This window comes from Elgaria multicarinata, chromosome 13 (assembly GCF_023053635.1).
Source record: "Elgaria multicarinata webbii isolate HBS135686 ecotype San Diego chromosome 13, rElgMul1.1.pri, whole genome shotgun sequence".
Lineage (NCBI taxonomy): Eukaryota > Metazoa > Chordata > Lepidosauria > Squamata > Anguidae > Elgaria > Elgaria multicarinata.
Window position 1 is genome coordinate 21,919,797 of NC_086183.1, and position 21,139 is coordinate 21,940,935.

General features: G+C 47.7%; 1 protein-coding gene across 1 annotated transcript in view; it reads left to right on the forward strand.

Moving 5' to 3' along the window:
- NPHS1 (NPHS1 adhesion molecule, nephrin) overlaps positions 1-17,810 on the forward strand; it is a 48,236-nt gene extending 30,426 nt beyond the window's left edge. The window contains exons 17-29 of the mRNA XM_063140598.1: positions 1,954-2,094; positions 3,699-3,820; positions 7,038-7,209; positions 8,382-8,538; positions 10,351-10,502; positions 10,627-10,738; positions 12,006-12,187; positions 13,523-13,645; positions 14,314-14,338; positions 14,671-14,761; positions 16,868-16,970; positions 17,188-17,330; positions 17,682-17,810. Coding sequence (XP_062996668.1) covers positions 1,954-2,094; positions 3,699-3,820; positions 7,038-7,209; positions 8,382-8,538; positions 10,351-10,502; positions 10,627-10,738; positions 12,006-12,187; positions 13,523-13,645; positions 14,314-14,338; positions 14,671-14,761; positions 16,868-16,970; positions 17,188-17,330; positions 17,682-17,810 — 1,652 coding nt within the window. The remainder of the gene's footprint in view (positions 1-1,953; positions 2,095-3,698; positions 3,821-7,037; positions 7,210-8,381; positions 8,539-10,350; positions 10,503-10,626; positions 10,739-12,005; positions 12,188-13,522; positions 13,646-14,313; positions 14,339-14,670; positions 14,762-16,867; positions 16,971-17,187; positions 17,331-17,681) is intronic.
- The last annotated feature ends 3,329 nt before the right edge of the window (positions 17,811-21,139 follow it).

The window sequence follows — 21,139 nt, forward strand, 5'->3', positions numbered from 1 at the left end:
AGAAGGGAAGTAAAACCCTTTCCTCCCCTGCTGAGCACCTGCAGCTGCTATTTGCATTGAGATGAAATCTCCCATTGGTACCCAATGGAAGATTTTCTCCCTGCCCAAACAGTAGCTTCGAAGGAGCAGTTTCCTTCAGGACCACATCAGGGGAAGAAAGGGTTAAATTGCCCTTGCTGCAATTCCAGTCCGTATTAGCCCCCCCTCCCCACTTCCCAAATACAAACCAGGACTGTTATTTGCAGATTTTAAAAATGATACAATACAAAAAGGACAAGGTAGAAAACAAAATAAAAAGGACTTCATGGTCATTTTGAAATAGACCAGTGTAACTGATCTAATTGTTTTGAAATCCTGACTGACTGCTTATTATAATTGTAAACCAATTGACGCAACTGTACCTATAATTATTATATTTTTTGCAACTAACTGGCCTAGTGTTGTATTGCAGGTTTGTTACACCTGGAGTGTTTGTATTAAAATACGTGTTTTTCTTTTAATGTGCATATTAAATGCAAAGATGCCTTTAACATCTTGTCTTGTTGGGCCCCTAAAATTCGACATGAAGGAGGTGGCAGAGGGAGGGGAGGAAGATGTGGTGTAGTGGTTAGAGCCAGCGTGGTGTAGTGGCGAGAGTGTTGGACTGGGAGTCGGGAGATCCAGGTTCTAGCCCCCACTCAGCCATGGAAACCCACTGGCTGACTTTGGGCCAGTCACAGACTCTCATCCTAACCCACCTCACAGGGTTGTTGTTGTGAGGATAAAATGGAGAGGAGGATTATTATGTACGCCACCTTGGGTTCCTTGCAGGAAAAAAAGGCAGGATATAAATGCAATAATAAAAATAAATAAAGTAAGATGGAGGTCAGGGTGAATAGGTGAAGAACAATGCATCTAGTTCAGTTGCACCAACTTCTTAGTTTCAGCAGGGGGTAAGGAGGGAGGTTTCCCAGGAAAGGAAAAGTGAGAAGTGGCACCACATTGCTGTTTTAGAGAGGGTCAAGACCTTATGCTGAGTCAGAGAATTAGTATATCTAAACCGATATTGTTGCCACTGACTGGCAGCAGCTCCCCAGGGTTTCAGGCAGGAATTTTCCCAGTCCAACTGGAGATGCCAGGGATCGAACCTGGGACTTTCTGCATGCAAAACAGGTTCTCTACCACTGAGCCATGGTCTTTCCCAGAAATAAGGGGCAGCGAGGGAGAAAGAGCAGGGTTGTTTAAGGGGACCTTTAGGCAGGTGAGGGTGGAAGAACAGGAAGTTTGAAACTTGTATCAAGATATGAAGCAAGAGAGAGAGAGAAGTGGAGAGAAGCAAGACCGTAGAGGGTTTTGAATGTGACAGGAGTAGATGGCGAGTTTGGCACGAGTGCCCGTGGGTCTAGCCCGCACATTCCCTTCCTGCTGCTCCAGCGTGCCAGGAAGCCGAGAGAACCATGGTGAAGTGCTTCATGCAGTGGGTGAGAACAAGAGACAGCGGCTTGAGGATTGGAAAAGAAGTTAATCTACTGCTAAGCAGCCCCAGTGGAGGCTGGTGGCTCCGAAGGCAGTGGAGCACTGAATCTGCTCAGGGTTTCAGTCAGAGCTCTAAAAGAGCTATCCAATGTGTTGAAGCCATTTAGGGGGTTGTGTTCAGCACCTTGAATAGGTCATTTAGAGTTCTGGCTGGTTCTGATTCAAGCCCAGAGCGGGTTTACCACCCCACGGACATCGGAGCCACCTGTCTCCACTGACGAGAGCTTAGCCTTGTCATGCATTGGTGGGAGAGGGGAGGGGAAACCTCCAGGGCTCCCCTATTGGTGGGACGTTGAGGCAAAGCACCTCTGGTTCAGAAATGGCTATGTGAACCAGCCTGCCCTCCAGGTCCCATGGCCTCCTGTTCTCACCTGTTCCTAGTCCATGCTTGTTTGAAATGCTGGCCTTAGGGCTTCCTTGCCTCTGTGTCTGCTGCAGAGGGCTCACCACGGTACCACTTGAGGGATGGTGGCTCCCTGGAGATCTGGAACGTGACCCGGGCCGATGCTGGCAAGTACAAGATCCACTGTGAGAACCCAGAAGGGCACAACGAGACATCTGTCTCACTGGATGTGCAGTGTGAGTATTGGATGGAGGTGGGAACACCAAGCCTTACTCCACATTTCCTCCACCTGGCGCCTTCCAGATGTGTTAGACTACAACCCCCATCGCCCCAACCAACACGCTGGCTGGGGATGATGGGAATGTGCCCCAACACATTGGGAGAGCGCCAGGTGCAGGTCATGGAGAATGTGGCTAGTCATATAATCACTGCTGTGGGGGCCTGGATAGTCAAGAGTGGGGTGGAGAGAAATAGCAAGGCTAGAGGCTGGGTGAGAGGTGGGGGGGGGAAAGTGGAAAGAGTTGCTTCTTGCCCTGCCCTGCCTTCTTCCATCCACACAGCCCTTTCCTCTTCTCTCTCTCTCTCTCTCTCTCTCTCTCCACTCCAGCCTCTAGCCTCACTACTGATCACCTCCAGCCTCTTACTCTCTAGTTCTCCCCCTTCTCCATCCCTGGCCTCTCCCTTTCTCTCACTTCCTAGCCTCTAGCCTTGCTCTTTCTCTCCACTCACCCCTTTATCTTGCTGTTTCTCTCCACTTGTAGCCTCCAGCCTCACTCTTTCTGCCCACAACCTCTTTACCTCGCTGTTTCTTCCTCCTCCTAGCCTCTAGCCTCACTCTTTCTCTCCCCTCTTCCACCTTGCCTTGCTTTCTCTTCCTGCCCGCTGAACAGCTGATCAGCAGCAGGTTCAGGAACAGGATTCTTGCATTGAGGAGGGGGTTGGACTCGATGGCCTAGTAGGCCCCTTCCAATTCTGCTACTCTATGATTCTATGATTCTATACTTCCCTTGCTTGGCTTCATCCATTTTCTTCTGCTGCCCCTTACGCCTGGAACGCTCTTCCAGAACATTTGAGAACTACAAGTTCAATCGCAGCTTTTAAAGCTCAGCTAAAAACTTTTCTTTTTTCTAAAGCTTTTAAAACTTGATTTTGTTCTGACTTTTATACTGTTAGTTTTACTCTACCCTGTGCCTGTTTGGTGCATTCTCTTCCCCTCCTTATTGTTTTATTATGGTTTTATTAGAATGTAAGCCTGTGTGGCAGGGTTTTGCTATTTTATTGTTTTACTCTGTACAGCACCATGTACATTGATGGCGCTATATAAATAATAATAATAATAATAATAATAATAATAATAATAATAATAATAATAGGCAGGAGAGCCTGGCACCCTAATGATTTTAAATTGTTTGTTAACATTTTCTTTTAAGTGAGCAGGCAGCAGAGAGCCATGCAGATGCCATTGGAGGTACCCATGGGCATCACGGCATCATCAGCATTTGGGACCTCTGCCCTACCCTGCTTGGGGTTTTTGGTGTTGTTACAGGACACATTTCCCTTTTGGCTGGCCCATGATTACTACCACCTTCCCCAATTTGGCTCCCTCCAGACGTTTTGAATGAAAACTTCCATTATCCCCAGCTAGCATGGCACAGGTTGGGGAAGGCTGATTTAGCATCTTCCCCTCTTTTGGGACCAGAGCAAGACCCATAACGCTTTCCCTTCATACTTCTCTGGAATTGTTCCGGCACGTGACTTTCCCAATGTATTTTATTTATTTATTTATTTATTTATTTATTAAATTAATAAACAGGACAACATGCACTTTTTCCACGAACAGATTCACCATCCATCCGCAGCATTGGAGACCCAACCTATGTGGACCTGGGAGGCACAGCTGAGATTCTGTGCCAGGCTGATGCCAACCCTGCCCCTGAAAGCATGTTCCAGTGGAGGTGGCTGGTAAGATGGTGGAGCAGTTGGGAAGAAAAGAAGAGGCTGACAAGTGGGGAAGTGTGTCGATCAACAGGTCTGTCGGGGTTAGGAATGCTAGAGAAATTAAGAGATTTGTTCTTGTTGCTAGCTAAATCACACCCCGGGCGGCAGCGCTCCTAAGATCCTTTGCATACCAGGAAATGGGTATGTAAAAAATCATAAAAAATCAATGGATAACCCAATCTGATTCAAATTTGGTATGCTTAAAGCCCTCCTTAATATCTATTACTGTGCCAATGTTGATGTCTTTATCTTTAAAACTTACACAGATGTAAGCATTTGTTTAATTTTTCTTTAAACATATCAAATCCTGCTCCTGTGCCCCCAAGGCTGCTCAGAACACAACAAATGATTCACTCCAAAAGTAGTACCAAAATAGGGCAGGTCTTTTGACTTTGAAGCACAATAAAACCAGAATGCATGGGAGTACTTCACAGTCAAAGCAGATTATACACTGGAAAACTTCAGAGTACTTCACAATAAAAGCAGATTATAAGCTGGAAAACTTTGCAGTCTTTTGCATGCAATTCACAGTGATTGTACAGTATAATGCTGGTGTGATAAAGCTCATGGACTAAAGTGTGTTCGGATTTCTAAGAATCCAACCTGCAAAATCCGCGGCAGACCAGTCCACTGAGGCCACGCAGAGTCTGTGGATTTTTGGATCTTTTTTTTTCCTCATCAGAAATTTATGCAAATTTATTCATAGGAAAATATGCAATTGTCTGCTGAGGCTGGAAAGTATACATGGGCAAAAGTTGAATGGAATGGGGGACAGTACACTAAATGTTATTAATGTATTAATGTCAATTAGGTAAATCATTGCGAACCCTCTTACAGAATTATTTGCGCATTTTTCCGCATAACAATTTTTTAAATATTCCAATCCATCTGTCAATGGACGCTGGAACAAATCATAGAATCATAGAATAGCAGAGTTGGAAGGGGCCTACAAGGCCATCGAGTCCAACCCCCTGCTCAATGCAGGAATCCACCCTAAAGCATCCCTGACAGATGGTTGTCGAGCTGCCTCTTGAATGCCTCTAGTGTGGGAGAGCCCACAACCTCCCTAGGTAACTGATTCCACCGTCATACTGCTCTAACAGTCAGGAAGTTTTTCCTGATGTCCAGCTGGAATCTGGCTTCCTTTAACTTGAGCCCGTTATTCCGTGTCCTGCACTCTGGGAGGATCGAGAAGAGATCCTGGCCCTCCTCTGTGTGACAACCTTTTAAGTATTTGAAAAGTGCTAGCATGTCTCCCCTCAATCTACATAATAAAATAAAACTACATAATCCACAAAATGCGGATGGGACGGATCTCACAAAATCCAGGCATCCCTAGTGGAGTAGCAAGAAAATTTCATTTACTGCATCTATAGTCAGTTTCCCATATCTTTGCTTCTACAGAGCTCTATGCCCCTTCCTCAATTAAACTGATGGGACCGTGCAAAGCGATATGACCTTTTCTTCAAGCTCTTGAAGAATAGCTGAAAGAGGGACTTTAATGGGCACTGACAGCTAGAAAATGTTTACCTTAATAGCTTTTTATGATAGGTTGCTCCTAGCTACTGGATACAAGTTATGTGCTTGGGTGAGCTGGAACAAAAAATAAGCAATTGGAGTGTAGCCAGTGAAAGGAACGGAAGTTTGAATGGTTCCCTCCTCATGCGTTTCTCTAGCAGGAAGGAGACTTGTAGGGCCCCAAGAATGTGGTAATGTTTTGTCAGAACGTACGCTCCTTTATTTATTAGAATTGTATAACACCCAACTGGCAAATGCCCTTGGGGCAGTTATGCAATAATAAAACCCAACAACAAGATAACCATAAACAAATAAGTAAATAAATATACAAAAGAATTCATAATAAGAAAACATTCATTAAAAAACATCGAGGAGACAGCAGTACAATGAACGAAGCAACAAATTATAGGCTAAATCAGCCTTCCTCAACCTGGGGCGCTCCAGATGTGTTGGACTACAACTCCCAGAATGCCCCAGTCATGGCTGGGGCATTCTGGGAGATGCAGTCCAACACATCTGGAGCGCCCCAGGTTGAGGAAGGCTGGGCTAAATGCTTTCATAAAGAGGAAGATCTTAGGGTTGGGAAAGGTGGTAAGATACCTGCCCTATCTGTTGGACTAGCCCTTTCCAGCAAACAGTGACTGTCTTTCCCCAGACCCTGAACTATGGGGAGATGCCCTAGCTGGGTGCTAATACAACTTGCATGCAGAAGGTCCCTGCAGGTAATTCTGAGGTTGGACTGGGAGTGCTTCTTTCATGGTGGGTTACGAAGTTGCTTCCCCCAGTTCACTCCGAGCCTTCCATTAGAGATTCTTGAGGGATTCAAGCTTGCCAAAGTCTGATATGAACTGACTTGATCTACATGTCCCAGTTGTCCACTGGCTGTTGCGACCATCCGAAATGTTCCAATGCACTTCTTGGCTGAAAACAAACTATTAATATATATATTTTAGAAATGCCTATTTTTTGAGAGAAAAGACATTTAGAAATGTGTAGTTTGACAGAAAATGTGTTTAGAAGTAGGGATTCAAATGTGCAGTTTCTGTGCATTAAAAAGAATTGTGGGGCAATGCAGAAATGGGACAGAAAGGGCTTATGTGTGAACTCCTGCGAAAGCAACACAGACCAGGAATGAAGTTGTTTATTCCTAGTTCCGCCTCATCTTTCCTTTGTTAATGGCAACCTAATATTTGTCTTTGGTGGCCTCTAGTGGCTGGGAGGAAAAGTACAGTTGTGTTTCCCAATGAGAGAGTCTCCACTTCCTGATCCAGGGCTCTTCCACACGTCGTACTGAAAGCGCTTCCATCCGCCCCCAGTGCACCCCGAAAACGATTGTGTAGCTTGCCTGTAAAAGAGACGAGGAAGAGGCGTCATTGCCGCCGCCGCCACCCACCTCCCTCCTCGCCTGCTGGGACGGAGAGCTTGGCGGAAGAAGGCGGGGTGGAGAGAGCTCTACGCCCCGCCTTCTTCTGCCGAGCTCTCCGTCCCGGCGGGCGAGGAGGGAGGTGGGTGGTGGCGGCGGCGTTACAGGCAAGCTACACGATCGTTTTCGGGGTGCACTGGGGGCGGATGGAAGCGCTTTCAGTACAACGTGTGGAAGAGCCCCCAGTGATGCTCCAGCCATACTAAGACTAGATCCTTCTTCTCTCTGCATCTTACGCAGGGTGATCTGGAGCAGAGCTTGGAAGAGCTGGGCATTGAACTGCTGTCAGAAGGACTGGCAGGGCGACTGCGCATCCAGGAGGCACAGCGAACCCATGCTGGGCTCTACGAATGCCAGGTAGACAACGGCATCTCCCCAGCGGCAAGGAGCAGTGCCCGCTTGATCGTGCGATGTAAGTTGCCCGCTAAGCAACCTCTTGGTATGTCCCCAGCCCCAACAGACACACCAGAAAGCTCCGTCTCTGTTCCTTCCCAAGTGGCTTACAGAACAATAACAATACAATCCATCTAAAACAAACATTTTACTTACGAAAACCAGCATCATCATGAACAAACTCTGGGTGTCAAACTGCATCAAAGTTACATCTACAACAAAGAGTTTTTAATAATAACTTTCGATTGATTTTTTTAAATAAATAAAATATCTGTAAATGACAATGCAACTTGGCAATACATTAACAACCATCCATATCCTATATTATAGTGCAGAGTTGCCTCACCTGTACTTGATTCATTTATCCTACTCCTTTCCTTTCCTGTTATCCTAACAAATCTTTTCATAATTGACCACGAGTCTGGGGAGTTTTAATGTACCTTGTGCCTAATCCTGGGAGTGCCGTGGCCCTAGGAAACCCCGTGGCTTCCATCCCCCAGGGTGGTAGCAGGTAATCCAGATGCTGAAGAGGGAGTGCAGGGTTTCTGGATGGCCATCTGGGGACTGGAGACGCCCATGCCCTCTTTCTGGTGGAAGGCGACCAATCGCAGGTCACCTTCCACCAGGCACTGCCCAGCCACTCTGGAACGAGGGACTGTCTTATGTCATCTTGTGCATCCTCACGTCACTCCAGAGGAAAAAGTCATCGTAAGTCCCCAACTTCTTTTCTCTGCATCTTTGGCGGAAAACCCCAGGGTAGGGGCCAACCCCGAGAAAGCTCTGACCCGCATGTTCTCTGAGCAACCTCAGATAGAGGCAGGTTGTGCATAATCTGTTACCTATGCAGCAGGTTTAGAAAGCAAATGAGTGTAACTTCTGCCCTGCAACTGTGGAGTGCCTTGAAAGTACCCCAGATTTGAAGCCTGGATCTCTCTTAAGCATCATAATGAAGCCTGGACCTCTTCTAAGCACCATAAGACCTTTTGGCAGCCATGTTTGAGCAAGTGTGCTGATGTTTTTGTTTAGTTTGATAATCTGCTGAAATGCAAGACTAACGCAATAGCGTGGTTTCATTGCATCCACATTTTCAATGGAAATTCTGTCAGCGTGGTCCAACTACGGCCCATGCCTACTCGATATTTCCATGCTATCATATTTTTTTTGCACTGTTTTTCCACCCCCACCCCCCAGACTCCCCAGAGATCATCAAAGGCCCTGGTCAGAGAAAAGTGGCAGCTTCAGGAGATGGGAAAAGCCAAGCCGCGCTCCAGTGCCGGGCTCAAGGCGTTCCCACCGTGCACTTCAGCTGGGCCAAGAATGGTGTCTCCCTTGATCTCCAAAGCTCCAGGTGAGATCCTTGCTCAGTACCTAAGCACTGAGGCTTATCCCGGGCTGCCCTGCAGCAGGAGCATCAGATCTCTTTCAATCTGATGGCTAAATTCAGTTTCGGAGAAGTGCTCATTCCATTGGGGGATGGGGCTGAAAATGGGGGTTGGAACACCCAGAAGTACCAGCTTATTGTAGCTTAAAGCTTTTACTGCCAGCAAGTAAGCTGTTGGAGAGGCATTTGAACCCTTCAGAATGGGGAATCTGCAAAGCCAGGAAGCATCCAAATGATCAGTGGTTGGGAGAAAGAGGTTGGGTCAGAGGAAGGGGTGTGGCCATCCAGAGGGCCGGATTTAAAGCCCAGGTGGGCCGGATTTGGCACACTGACATTCTGCACCTCTTTCCTGTAGCATCTGGGATCTTGCACTCTCATCTCCCAGTGACCTCACGCCTCCTTTGGCTTTGACTCCACCCTCTTTGGTCCCACCCTCCTCAGGAAAGCAGCCCTCAAGAGCATCTCTGAAATTGAATCCAGCCCTCGGGCTGAAAGGGGTTTCTTAGGGAAACAAAAGGGAATCACGGGAGTCAAACAATGAAAACGTTCTGTTCCACTCTGGTTTGGATTCAATTTGTGACTTGAAGTTGTTCCGGCCCACTTGCGGTCCAAAGCAGTAAAGGTTTGGGTTGACCCATCTGGAAGCAGCTCAGCTCAGGCTGAATCATGAACACTTAAAGATGCAACTCGCATTTCCATGTCGATTTGCAAAATAGAATGGAGGTGCAGCAATTTAATACATCTAATTTTTTACAGCCAAATGTCAACCATAAATAGTCTGAAGTGTGTATGGAATAAAAATAACCAGAACACTTAAGTGCAACTCTGTAACATGTTCCATTAAAATAATAATAATGGAACTGTTTTAGTGGTAGATAACACATGGCCATCACTGTCTTCCAGTGGGCCTCCCTTGCCCCCTTCCAAAATTTGGGCAGGGGGGACACCCAATTTTTAAAAAATTATCTTTCAAACACAATGGTGTCCAGAAGTGCTACAGAATTCCAAAGGGGTCAAAATGATCTTGTTTGCAAATACATTTCTTTTCACCCTTGTTGCTCTGTAAGCAGCTCCGGATGCCTTTTTTTTGGTTTTTCTCCTATTTTGGCACCTGCGGAATGGGAGGACACTCAGATCTTCTCAGAGTTGCCCACCCCTGCTTTCAACAGCATGCTTCCTGTTTCTTGGGTATCTAAGGGCAAAAGTACACAGTGTGAGGGTAACATGGTGTTCCCAATCCTGTGCTCCCTTTGTAACCCTCCTATGGGGAAGAGGGGCCCATTCAGAGGAGAATCAGTGGATGGACTGGGATGCTTATCCCTGTCTGAGGGATTAATCCAGTCTTCCCCAACCTGGTGTCCTCCAGATGTGTCAGACTGGAGCTCCCATAATTCCTAGCCAGTCTGTTTTGGCTGGGAATGCTGGGAATTATAGTCCATCACATCTGGAGGACATCAGGTTGGTGAAGGTTGAATTAAGCATTCTTTGAACCTTGCTGGGAATCTCTTTCCCATCCCTGAGCCCCTGTCTGCTGAAAACTGAACTGTCTCCTGTTCAGCAGTGGTTCTGATTGGTTTCATTGTACTGGGTTGCACTGATAAAACACATGATTGATTGTCTTGTAAATTGCCTTGAGCTTCAGTTTTGGAGGAGGAAAGTGTGGACGTCATTTATGTCTGGATGGATCTTGAAGCATGCATCTGGAAAGATCCGTAGGATTCCACCATTCTAGCTGTACTCCTTTTCTGACCTATTCCTCTTCTCATTACCCTCTCCCAGGCACACTGTGGTTACAGATCATGAAGGTTCCTTGCACACAAGTACCTTAACTATTGCCAATGTGAGCGCGGTCCTTGACTATGCCACCTTCACCTGCACGGCCAGAAATGAACTGGGCATGGATACTCTTGACATCCAGCTACTTAGTACTAGTAAGAGTCAATCAACCGGTGGGACCTGGGTCTTTGAATGCACATCCATTGCATTTGAGGGGCAAAGGGTCACCCTCCCTGTTTAGTTCCTTGACTGGGGCTTCATGTTTCTTTCTCTCACCAGGCCGCCCTGACCCACCAACAGGACTGAAGGTTGTTGGTGTTGCCCACAACTGGCTGGCTTTGGAATGGACCCCAGGCTTTGATGGAGGGCTTCAACAAAGCTTTCGCATCAGGTAGGAGGGTAGTCGTTAGACAATTGCACCCGCAAGGCAAATGGGAATCAGCTCAACTGATTTGGCCACCTCTTGGGAGCTCTGGGAATTCATTTGGGGAGAATATCCCTTCGTTCCCTCCCCAGAAGATAGTTCCCAAGACGCCCGGGTAAATAATTTATGGGATAAAGAAGCATAAGTCAAAATGAGAGTATAATGCCTTTGCCTTTCAGGAAGTAGATGTGTTGGACATGGACAATAGCAGTTAGGGAAGTCAGTTGGGCAAGAGGAGTTAGTTAGAATAAGGGCTGGAGAAAAGGATTTAGAAATAGAGACTTTTCCATTGTTTTTGAATTGTTTATTGTTAGCTATAAACCTCAATGGAAGAATTGAGATGACAGTGGGGATTCCTCCAGGAAGACTACATGAGCTGGATTAGGTCTGCTGGCCAGAGGTTCCCCTCCCCTGTATTATAGTGATAAAATGAATCAATAAGACAATGAATCAATAAGACAATGTCTGTCGATGTTTCCTCTCGAATCATTTTCTTTCACAACAATGGTCTCGGCCTCACCACTTACTGCTGATGTGAATGGTCCCTGCATTCATTTCAGTTTTGAAGCAAAATGTCACAGCCAATAGCCCTATTCAGTTGATTTCCACAGGCTGCATCCATGTGTGGAGGAGGGGGCATTAAGACTGAGATGCTGGCACTACCCGTGACATCATGTGTGCTATGGGACCCTGTCTCTGAATGTCTGTGCCAATAACAAGATACCCAGGTAGGGGAGGTACTGACACACATGATTTCAAGGGTGGGCCCAGCTGTGCAGTGCCACGCCCTCCCTTCTCCACCTGTAGCTTCTACGAATGGAGAATACCTGAACAGGGATGTCGTCTCTTGTATCACTATTGGACTTTTGGCCCTAGCGTGTTTGTGTGTCTATCATAGGTAATTTCTCCTCACTCAGGATAACCTTCCAGCTGTCTGATGAGGTGGGCTTGAGTCTACAACAGATTCTGCCACAATAGACCTGTCAGCCTTTTAGGTGCCACAAGACGCTTTGTAGATTGTACTGCAACAGAGTATCATAGAACTACTCCTTTGGAATGTACCTCTTCGATCTGTCTGAAAAGCAGAATGACTTACCTGAGTATTTCATGAACAAAGAGGAGAAAAACGAAGCACCTCAACTTTTTGAATGCGTTGACACTACCTAGATGCTGAGTTGGGGAGATCAAAAAGGTCTCTTCTCTTTAGAACTTCTTTCCCCCCACTGCTCTCCAGGTATCACTGGCCAGGGACCCGCAGCTTCCTGTATGTAGATGTCTTCCCACCACAGTCCTCTGCTTTCACCTTGACGGGCCTGTACCCGAACACCCTCTATAACGTCTCAGTCAATGCTCGTAATGTTCTTGGTGAAAGTGACTTTGCTGATGGAGGTGCAGGACTCAGTGTTACTACTGAAGGTAAGGAGCATCTTTCTGGGTGGAGATGGCAGGCCTCAACACAGGAGCGAGAGGTCATGGCTGTACTGTACAAAGCAAGAGGCAGTATGGTGTAGTGGATAGAGCATTGGACTAAGACCAGAGAGATCAAGGTTCAAATGTCCAGCTGGCCATGAATCTTGGGCCAGTTGCTCTGTCAGCCTAGCTTAGCCCAGCTCACGGGCTTTTGTGAGCAGTATCAGGATGGGGTGAAAATGTGTATGCCACCCCTGAATTCCTTGGAAGAAGGGAGAGATAAACATGCAGCAGGAATAAATAACATGGGAAATCCATCCAGGAAATGAGACCTGGGTTAACTGTTATACTAAGTGGAGCAGAAGTGAGCAGAAAGTAGAGCTCCATATATTTTGGACTTCAACTCCCAGCATTCCTGTCCATTGTGCATGCTTTCATGGGCTTCTGGGAGTTAAAGCCCCAACCTTCTGTAATCCTTGTGGTAGACCAGGGTCACAACATGGTTTCAGGAATTGGTTAGTAAAAGAATCTGAATTGCTCAAGCAACTGAAAGTGGCAGATTCCTCTGGTTTCTATCCCCTTTCCTTGTAGACGTGGGGTTCTGCTTACTTCTCCTGACCCAACCTATAATGTCACATGGATAAGCATAGCAAATACTATGCTTATCCATGTGACATTAGGCAACATATGTCATGTCTGATGCTATCAGAATTTGGATACTATCCAGTCATTATTCAATATGTTCCCTTCCAGACAGAAAGGAAAAACCAATGGATGGAGAGCCCAAGACCACATCAATACCTGAACTAGGTACAGAAATCATGAGACCAATTCATAGTAAACATTGCATCATCACCATCAAGAATCTGTCCCTGACATCTCCCTCATCTGTCTTACCCATCTATTGCAGGCAGGGCTGGATGTGTGCTGACTATCTCTTACTGAATTGTTCAAGTCAAAATGTTTGCATCTGCTCTAGAATTCAAAATCCTCTGTTTCCCATGTTTCTAGTCCATATGATTGTCAAAGAGAAGCTTGCAGCACATGAGCAGTGCCCAGTAACCTTTCAGAATTTTTAGGGAGACTGAGCAAGGAGTTCGGAGGTCATGAACTGGGGCATTAGAACGGAGGCATTCCCTTCCCATCTATTCTGTGCAGAGGGGGTTGTGTGCAGTGTTATGTTATAAAAAGCTGTGTGCAATGTTGTGTGATAAGCAGTTGGATGGAGATTCTCAGTGGGCAGGGAGTCCTGGGTTCTTCTCTTGTTTGTGATAAAAGAAGAGGGGGAGGGAGCCATTGCTCTCTGTGTCCACACTATTTAAACGTTTCTTTATTTCCCAGAGAGCTCCATACTGCCTCTTCCTCTTATTGGGCTCCTCAGTGCCCTAGGGGGACTTCTGATAGTTTCCAACCTGTTCTTTCTGGGCTGCTTATTGTGCAGGCGACAGGCCCGAGGCTTCAAAGGTAAGTGCATGGATAGACCCCTAATCTTCAACTGGCCATTGGGGTATGACCTGCTGTGCACTCCCTCCTGTAGCTAGGGCAGAGGAACTGCTGGAGACTGGCAGTTATTCCTCCTTATGCACAGGGAGTTGGATCATGGCTAACTTAACTTTTTGTGAACCGCCCAGGGAGCGTCGGCTATTGGGCGGTATAAAAATGCAATAAATAAATAAATAAATAAATAAAGCTCTATTGGTTTCAATGGATCTACTCTGAATATGACTAAGTCTGCATCTAATCCAGGGTGCTTCTAGAAGAGGCCTTCTATTGCAATTTGGTTGTTTTAATTTACGAATAAACTGTTGTCTTAAGCCACAAGTGTCTGGAGTATCACTCGCCCCACATCTACAGCCTAAACCCCCACATTACTGGGAAGGGGAAGGTAAAAGAAGGAAGGCGGGACTCTTAAGGAGACAGAAGATCCTTAAAGAGTTGATCAAGGGGTCCTGGACGTAGTAGGAATCTTGACACTCGCATACAACCCTGAGTTGGTAGTAGGCACTCCTACCTACACTAGGTACCACTAGGAGTTGTCCATCTGGAAGCATCCCCAGTATTGGTAAAGCAATAGGTAGGTCTTTTTTGGGGGGGAGGTATGATTCTTCTCTTGTTTCTCCTTCTTCTTGCAGGAGATGGAACCCAAGAAGCAGCCAAGTGAGTATGAACTGGGCAGGAAGGCCAAGAAAAAAAAAGTTGGCAACTTTTTTTGGGGGGCGCACCTCATGAGCCAGCAGCAATAGTGGGACAGGAGGAGACATTTCAGGTCCAACTTTTAATAATGCTGCATTACCATGGTGGAGAAAAAAAAGCTTTACCAGCTGATTCCCCCCTCCCCCGTTCATGGGACTCTTAAAGGCAGAGGAGCCTTGTCAGAAAAAAAAGTCAACTCTACCTTAGAGAGAAGCAACTGCTTTGACCACTAGAAATCATCCCCATAGTAGCCTCCAAAGGCATCTTCATACCCAAGAATGCTGTTTTTGTTTCAGGGGAAAGGTGAGATTTTCCAACAACTATACAGTGTGCAAGTGGCTGAAAATTGGCGCACAGCCAGCACAGCTGGAGGAGCACAGCTCAGAGGTAAGTGCATCTCCTAGGGTATGGTCAGGGCCGGCGCCAGACTATATTGCACCCTAGGCAGGCACGTTCTGAAGCCTCCGCCCCGCCTTGCCTGCTTGCTCCCGCCCCCCTGGTCGCTTGCCCGCCTGCCCGCTCCCTGCTCGCTCGCCCGCTCCCTGCTCGCTCGCCCGCTCACGCCCGCTCCCAGCTTTGAAGCCAGGGCGCTGGGGTTGGGGGGCGGGGTGGAGGCTTTGAAGCGGCGCGCCTGGAAGTGGCTTCCTGGCGCACCATACTGAAGCCTCCGCCTCCAACCCCAGCGTCCTGGCTTTGAAGGAGCCAGGACGCTGGGGTTGGGTGGAGGCTGGGGCAGCGGCTTTGGAACAGCGCACCTGGAAGCCGCTCTAGGAGAGCAGCTTCTGGGTGCGCTGTTCTGCGCCCTCATTTGCTTGGCGCTCTAGGCTGTCGCCTGAGTTGCTTCTATGGCAGCGCTGGGCCTGGGTACAGGGAATTGTGGGTATAGCATCAAGGTAGCAGGAAGGCATGGCAAATTACCAGCAAAGAACTGCCCAGATCAGGGCTGGCCAAAGACATTTTGCTGCCTGAGGCAAAGGACAAGATGGCGCCTCCTTCCATTCCATGTAGAAAAGCTGACTGGAGTGGCCGTTAAATCGTTCTTCAATACTGGCAATGGGGCAGCGTCCTCCAGCACACCTGAAGGCAGCAGGCTAGTTTAGCAGAAACAGGGCAGGCCCACAGCAGTCTCCAACACCTCGCTATCATCTCCTAGCATCTGTCACCCGAGTCGACTGCCTCATTCTGCCTCATGGTAGGGCTGGCCCTGGTCCAGGCCTGCTTCAGTTCCTTTAGCAGCAGCTGGATTGACAGAGGTCAGTAGGGGAAACACTTTGTGGCATGGAGAAGGGTATAAGACCGTTACAGTCTGCCAAATAAGCATCGGTTAGAGAAGCACAGGCACAGAAACTGGGAGAAAAGCTGTCAAGCATTGCAAGAAGAAGGATTAGACAGCGTCCAAGAAAATGAAACCCAGCTGGGTTGGGAAAAGAATGACTCATAGAATCATAGAATAGTAGAGTTGGAAGGAGCCTATAAGGCCATCGAGTCCAACCCCCTGCTCAATGCAGGATTCCACCCTAAAGCATCTCTGACAGATGGTTGTCCAGCTGCCTCTTGAAGGCCTCTCGGGTGGGAGAGCCCACCACCTCCCTAGGTAATTGGTTCCATTGTCATACTGCTCTAACAGTCAGGAAGTTTTTCCTGATGTCCAGCCGGAATCGGGCTTCCTGTAACTTGAGCCCGTTATTCCGTGCCCTGCACTCTGGGAAGATTGAGAAGAGATCCTGGCCCTCCTCTGTGTGACAACCTTTCAAGTATTTGAAGAGTGCTCTCATGTTTCCCCTCCATCTTCTCTTCTCCAGGCTAAACATGCCTAGTATTCCCAACACTTTGAAGTCTACTCTCTCCTCCCACTACCTCCAACGGATGCAAACTTGATTTTTAACCCAATTTAAATCAAGGCAGCTGGATCTACTCGTTTGAGACATGCATTTAAGGTCAAGGGTACATCTCTTGACCAAGAGTCAAGTTTCGCCTGCATCTCACTACAGTCCATTTTACAGGGACTCCAGAATTCTGTATCAGTAAATCCCATTTTTGCAGTAGAGATCAATTACATCAACTGGGGGAGATGAACATAAATATATTTGGAATACATCATATAGAATAGTGGAAGGAAATATGGAAAATTGGTACCTATGCCCCTCGGAAGAACTGAGTTGACTATGCTGCCCTCTGGAAGCCTTACCCAGATCTCCTTTTCACACACCCACACCTGTCAAAGTTTTGCCATAATCATGAGGGTGGGAAATTTGATTTCACTTAATCCCCCCCCAATGGATTTTGAGAGTGCTGACAGGTTCTGATAAAGGCCATATACTGATCCCCAGTTAGAAAAGGCCAGGAAGTCTGCCCTATCTGAAGGATGGGTGACTAGGAACCACAGCCCAATTTCCAAAGAAGGGGTGATGGGCAGGTTTTGGATGTGTGGATGGTAAGCAGTGGGTCTCCTCCTTACTCCTGACATGGCTGGTTGGGTCCATTACTTTGCAGGGCAGCTCTGTCAAGACGTCAACAACAGGTTCTGGAGCCACTTCCCAGGCCTGGTCCCGGCTGGGCCGCCGCGGTGACAGCGAGACTGATGCTAGTATTACAGGTGCGTGGCAGTCGGCATGTTCAGCGAAGGCTGGTGGCTCCGATTTCAGTGGGGCTGTGAATCCATTCTAGGTTTTGGTCAGAACCAGCCAGAACTCTGAAGGAGCTATCCAAGGTGCCGAAGCCTATCCCCCTGGAGCCATATCAAATCCCAGCTTCCGGGGCTCTGAGGAAAGAGATCTGTTCTCTGAAGGTGAAGGGTTCCTTTGTCGTCACAGACCCCAACATCCTGCCCCCTTGGCTTGGCTCCTCAGAGATCCATGAGTATGAGGAAGTGAGGGTACCTGGGAGATACGAGGAACTGGGACCTCTGTACGATGTCTGGTACCCTGAGGCGGAACCACGGATTCATGAGTATGCAGTGAGTACCTGGAAAGAGGTTGACTGGTGGGGGTGGGAAAAACAAGCAATTTCTGCCTCCCCCACCCTCCAAACCATGGCAGATCCCTCTCCCCAGCTGCAATCCCCCTTGAAAATGGCAATTAAGCAGAGGGAAACAAATCACCTTTCGGTTGGCACCAACGGATGCTCTGTGGAATAGATCAGGGCTTCTGAGAAATAGTTTCAGGGCTGAGGCTCCAGGGGCCCTGGACTAGCAACCCCCCCAACCTGGCTAGTAGATGCCATTGATATCTCTGCCCTCCATTTGTCACCTCCTCTGCTTTAAAAATGGGAAGGAGCCTCACCAGCCATCCTTAATGCTTGTGTCTAGGATGCCTATCAAAGGAGCAGAGGATCGCTGGCTGCCTACGCAGAGATGATGCAGATTTACGATCCTGTGGCGGATTACCTGCCCCTGGCCCAGGAGCTGCCTTTTGAGCAGCAAGGGGAACTGGTCTAAGCAAAGCTACAGCGAGGTTACCAGATCCGGCATCCGGGATTTTTCTGTGCACTGATCGTGCACCTCTTGGCCCTCTTCCCTTGTGTCAGTATTTGGGGTGGATTGGGAAGGAGGCAGACTGTATCTGGCTGGGGGCAGGGGTGCGACCGCGTGCAGCATTACACAGAGACAACTGAAACGATTAAAAAGTGTGCTTCTTTATTGCCACAATTAGCCCACTTCTGTCCCAATAACATATGGTTCATCATAACACCCCCCTCCTGCTTGTCCTTCTTCTGTTCAAATATTCCATTAGCGCAAGCTCTGAGAGTATTCATCAAGCTGAACGCAGAGGGGTGCATGTGAAAGCTTGCCAGATTCCCAAGAAGGAAAGTGAGAGATGGGTCTCCTCTCTTTCTCACTTTTATTTAGCTAGTTATTTATTGTACGTTGAAACTGCCCAATAACCGAAGTGCTCTCGGTGGCGTACGATACATTATAAATATGCAGTGCAAATATTAAAACTAGTTGGCTATGGGGATGTACAGATTCGGTTACATTCATCCCATCTGTGTTTTGCAGATTGTCAGGTGTCTTTTGATCCATTGTCTGCTCATTGATGGAATCATTTTTTTTTTAAAAAAACAGGATTTTGTTCTACTTGCACTCATGCGCATTAGTGCTCCTGCCCATCAATGCAAATCCCCCGCCCCCAAGAGTGAAGATCCAGTCTGTGGAATCCATGTGACTCAGAATAATCCGGCCCACTGCAGAATCCACAGGTTGGATTCATAGAAATCCAAAGTCATTTGAATCTATTGTGGATTTCGGTCCCAACCTGTCAATCCAACCCACTTCGGATCTCGATCCGAAGCGAGATCTGGGCATCCAAACTGGGTTGGATGCTGTGGTTTCCCAGGCACCCCTGAGCAGCTGCTCAGTGAGCACCTGGGATAGCTGGGCATGAGGCCGACTAGGAGTCCATCGGACTTCCCCCCTGCTTGTGCCTGAACCATTCCAGAAATGATCATTTATGGCCACCGTAGTTTGCAACATTAGATCTAGGAAAAGACAGAGCCCCCGTCTTCCTTAAAAGTGCCTGCTGGGCATGAGTGGAGTGGGTCAAGTAAGCCCATCAGGAAGGCAGAGGCTTGGCATCATCCCAGATTTGGCCAAAGTGCTCTGGAGCTGATCTGCCCCCTCCAGACTGCTTCAGCCCAGTCTGGTCCCAATCCGGATTTGGACCTACATGGGCTGAATCGGCCTGATTCGGTTAAGGATCTGGACTTGGAGTGGCGCACAGCCCTACTAACTGGCTGCTAGGAAGAATCCAATCAACAGCAGTTCTTACAACATTTTATGACAGAAGAAGCTGCACCTGCCAGAATTCTCCCTTTCTTCATAATGATGTGTTTTGTTTTTTTTAAATAAAACGCCCCCAAAGTGACTGGATTAGGCCTGGCAACTTTAGGAAAGAAAACAAGAGACCCAAAGTAGCCAACTTCTAATTGAGTTGGGGGTGGGGAGGATGGAAAAATGGGAGGGGGAAGTTGGTTTCCCACTTTGTGGGGATACAGCTTCCTTGAATGGAAGGAAGCCAATGCAGTCATGAAGGGAGGAAAAGAGAGACCCCCTTCCTCGGCATTCAGCCAGACTGATAGAGAGCCACACAGTGCTCTAAATTAAGCCAGGGACCTGGCTACAAGTTTCTGGGCACAGATGCTGTGAGAGGGTGCAACGCAGGCCGGAGCCTATTCGAGAAAAAGACACACAGTGTTTATTCCTGCTGCTTAGAATGCTGCAGTGCCATGCCCCCGCCATCTTGCTTTGGGGTGTGTGTGTGTGTGTGTGTGTCAGGACGAGTTCCAAGCATCAGAGGAGAGCACTGAAACAGTGCGTTATTGACCTTAGGTTATTTGGTGCAGAATTAAGAGCTCTGCCAGAATCGCCTTCTGAGAGAGCTCCTTTACCTTTAAAGGAAAAAAAAAAATTCTGCTACAAAACTGTACTTCATTTATAACACCAGTTTAACTAGCACAGCAGCCCCTCTCCCTGCAAAGAATCCTGGGTAGTGTAGTTCGGGGAGGGTGCAGAGACTTTTCTTGGACATCCCTAGCTCCACTCACAGAACTATAGTTCCCAGGGCTCCCTGAGGAAGAGGAGACACAAATTCAAATGGCTAAGTTTGTAGGGTGAATTTGCATTGGAGAGAGAAGCTCACCAACGGTGGGTTAAATAACTATATACTGTACCACATTTGCCAGGAACTATACCTGGTGTAAGGTCCCCCATTTTGTGCAGTTCTTTTTAAAAAAGATACAAGAACCATCCTAGGATCTGGGCAGATCAAGAACCCTCCTAGGGTCAGGGAGGATCCATCAAGGGGCTGGTCTAAAGCAGCCTTTGCCAACCTGGCACCCTACAGATTTGGTTTGACTACAACTCCCATAATCCCCAGCCAGCATGGCCAATAGGTGTGCTGGCTGACTCTGAGAATTATGAGAGTTATAGTCCAGCCACATCTGGAGGGTGCCAGGTTGGTGAAGCCTGGCTTAAAGAGAAACCCAGGCTGCAACCATTTACATGCGAATACGTCCCATTGAATTCAATGGACCTTTCTTCTGAGTAGACACGTAGAGGATTGCACTGTTGGTTTTACTTTAGGAATTCCTCTGGTGAGGCCAGCCCCGAGCTCTAGGATCCAATTTTTCTGCAAACCAATATGGTTCAAGTCAAAATTCATTTCACAGAAATGATACGTGCAACGAGATAAGGGATGTGGAGGAGAGGGGAGTGAGCCTGGCTAACAGGCCCAGGTACAAAACATGCCAAGAGGAACACATTGAGCACTGATGGGGAAAGCAGCTGGGTGGAAGAACTGGTGCTCAAATTCTGGGTGATTTCCTTGCTGATGATAGGGAGCTTAGCGCTACGGTGGGGTGGGAGAGGGTGTGTCTCAGTGCTAGGCAAACTCTTGCCCTCCAGGTGTTTTGGACTCTATCAGCCCCACCAACCGCAGCCTATAGTCAGGCATCATGGGAGTTGCAGTCTAGAACATCTGGAGAGCATCAAGTGGCCTAGCCCTGGTATATTTATTCCCAATCCTGAAAAGGGTTGATGATGGAGGGAAAGGCAGATTCCGTCACACCCCACCGATGCAGCAGGACCCCAGGGACTCTTCTCCATGTGGGGAGGGAATCAGCCATCACCCATGGGGAACTTAATTTTGGGGAGCATCAGCAAGAAAGCAGCCAGGTATATTCCCCCCTCTTCCCATCCAATAAATTAGTTAAATACATCCAGCACGAGACGACAGTTCCCTGGAAAACAACAACAATGTAGACATTCAC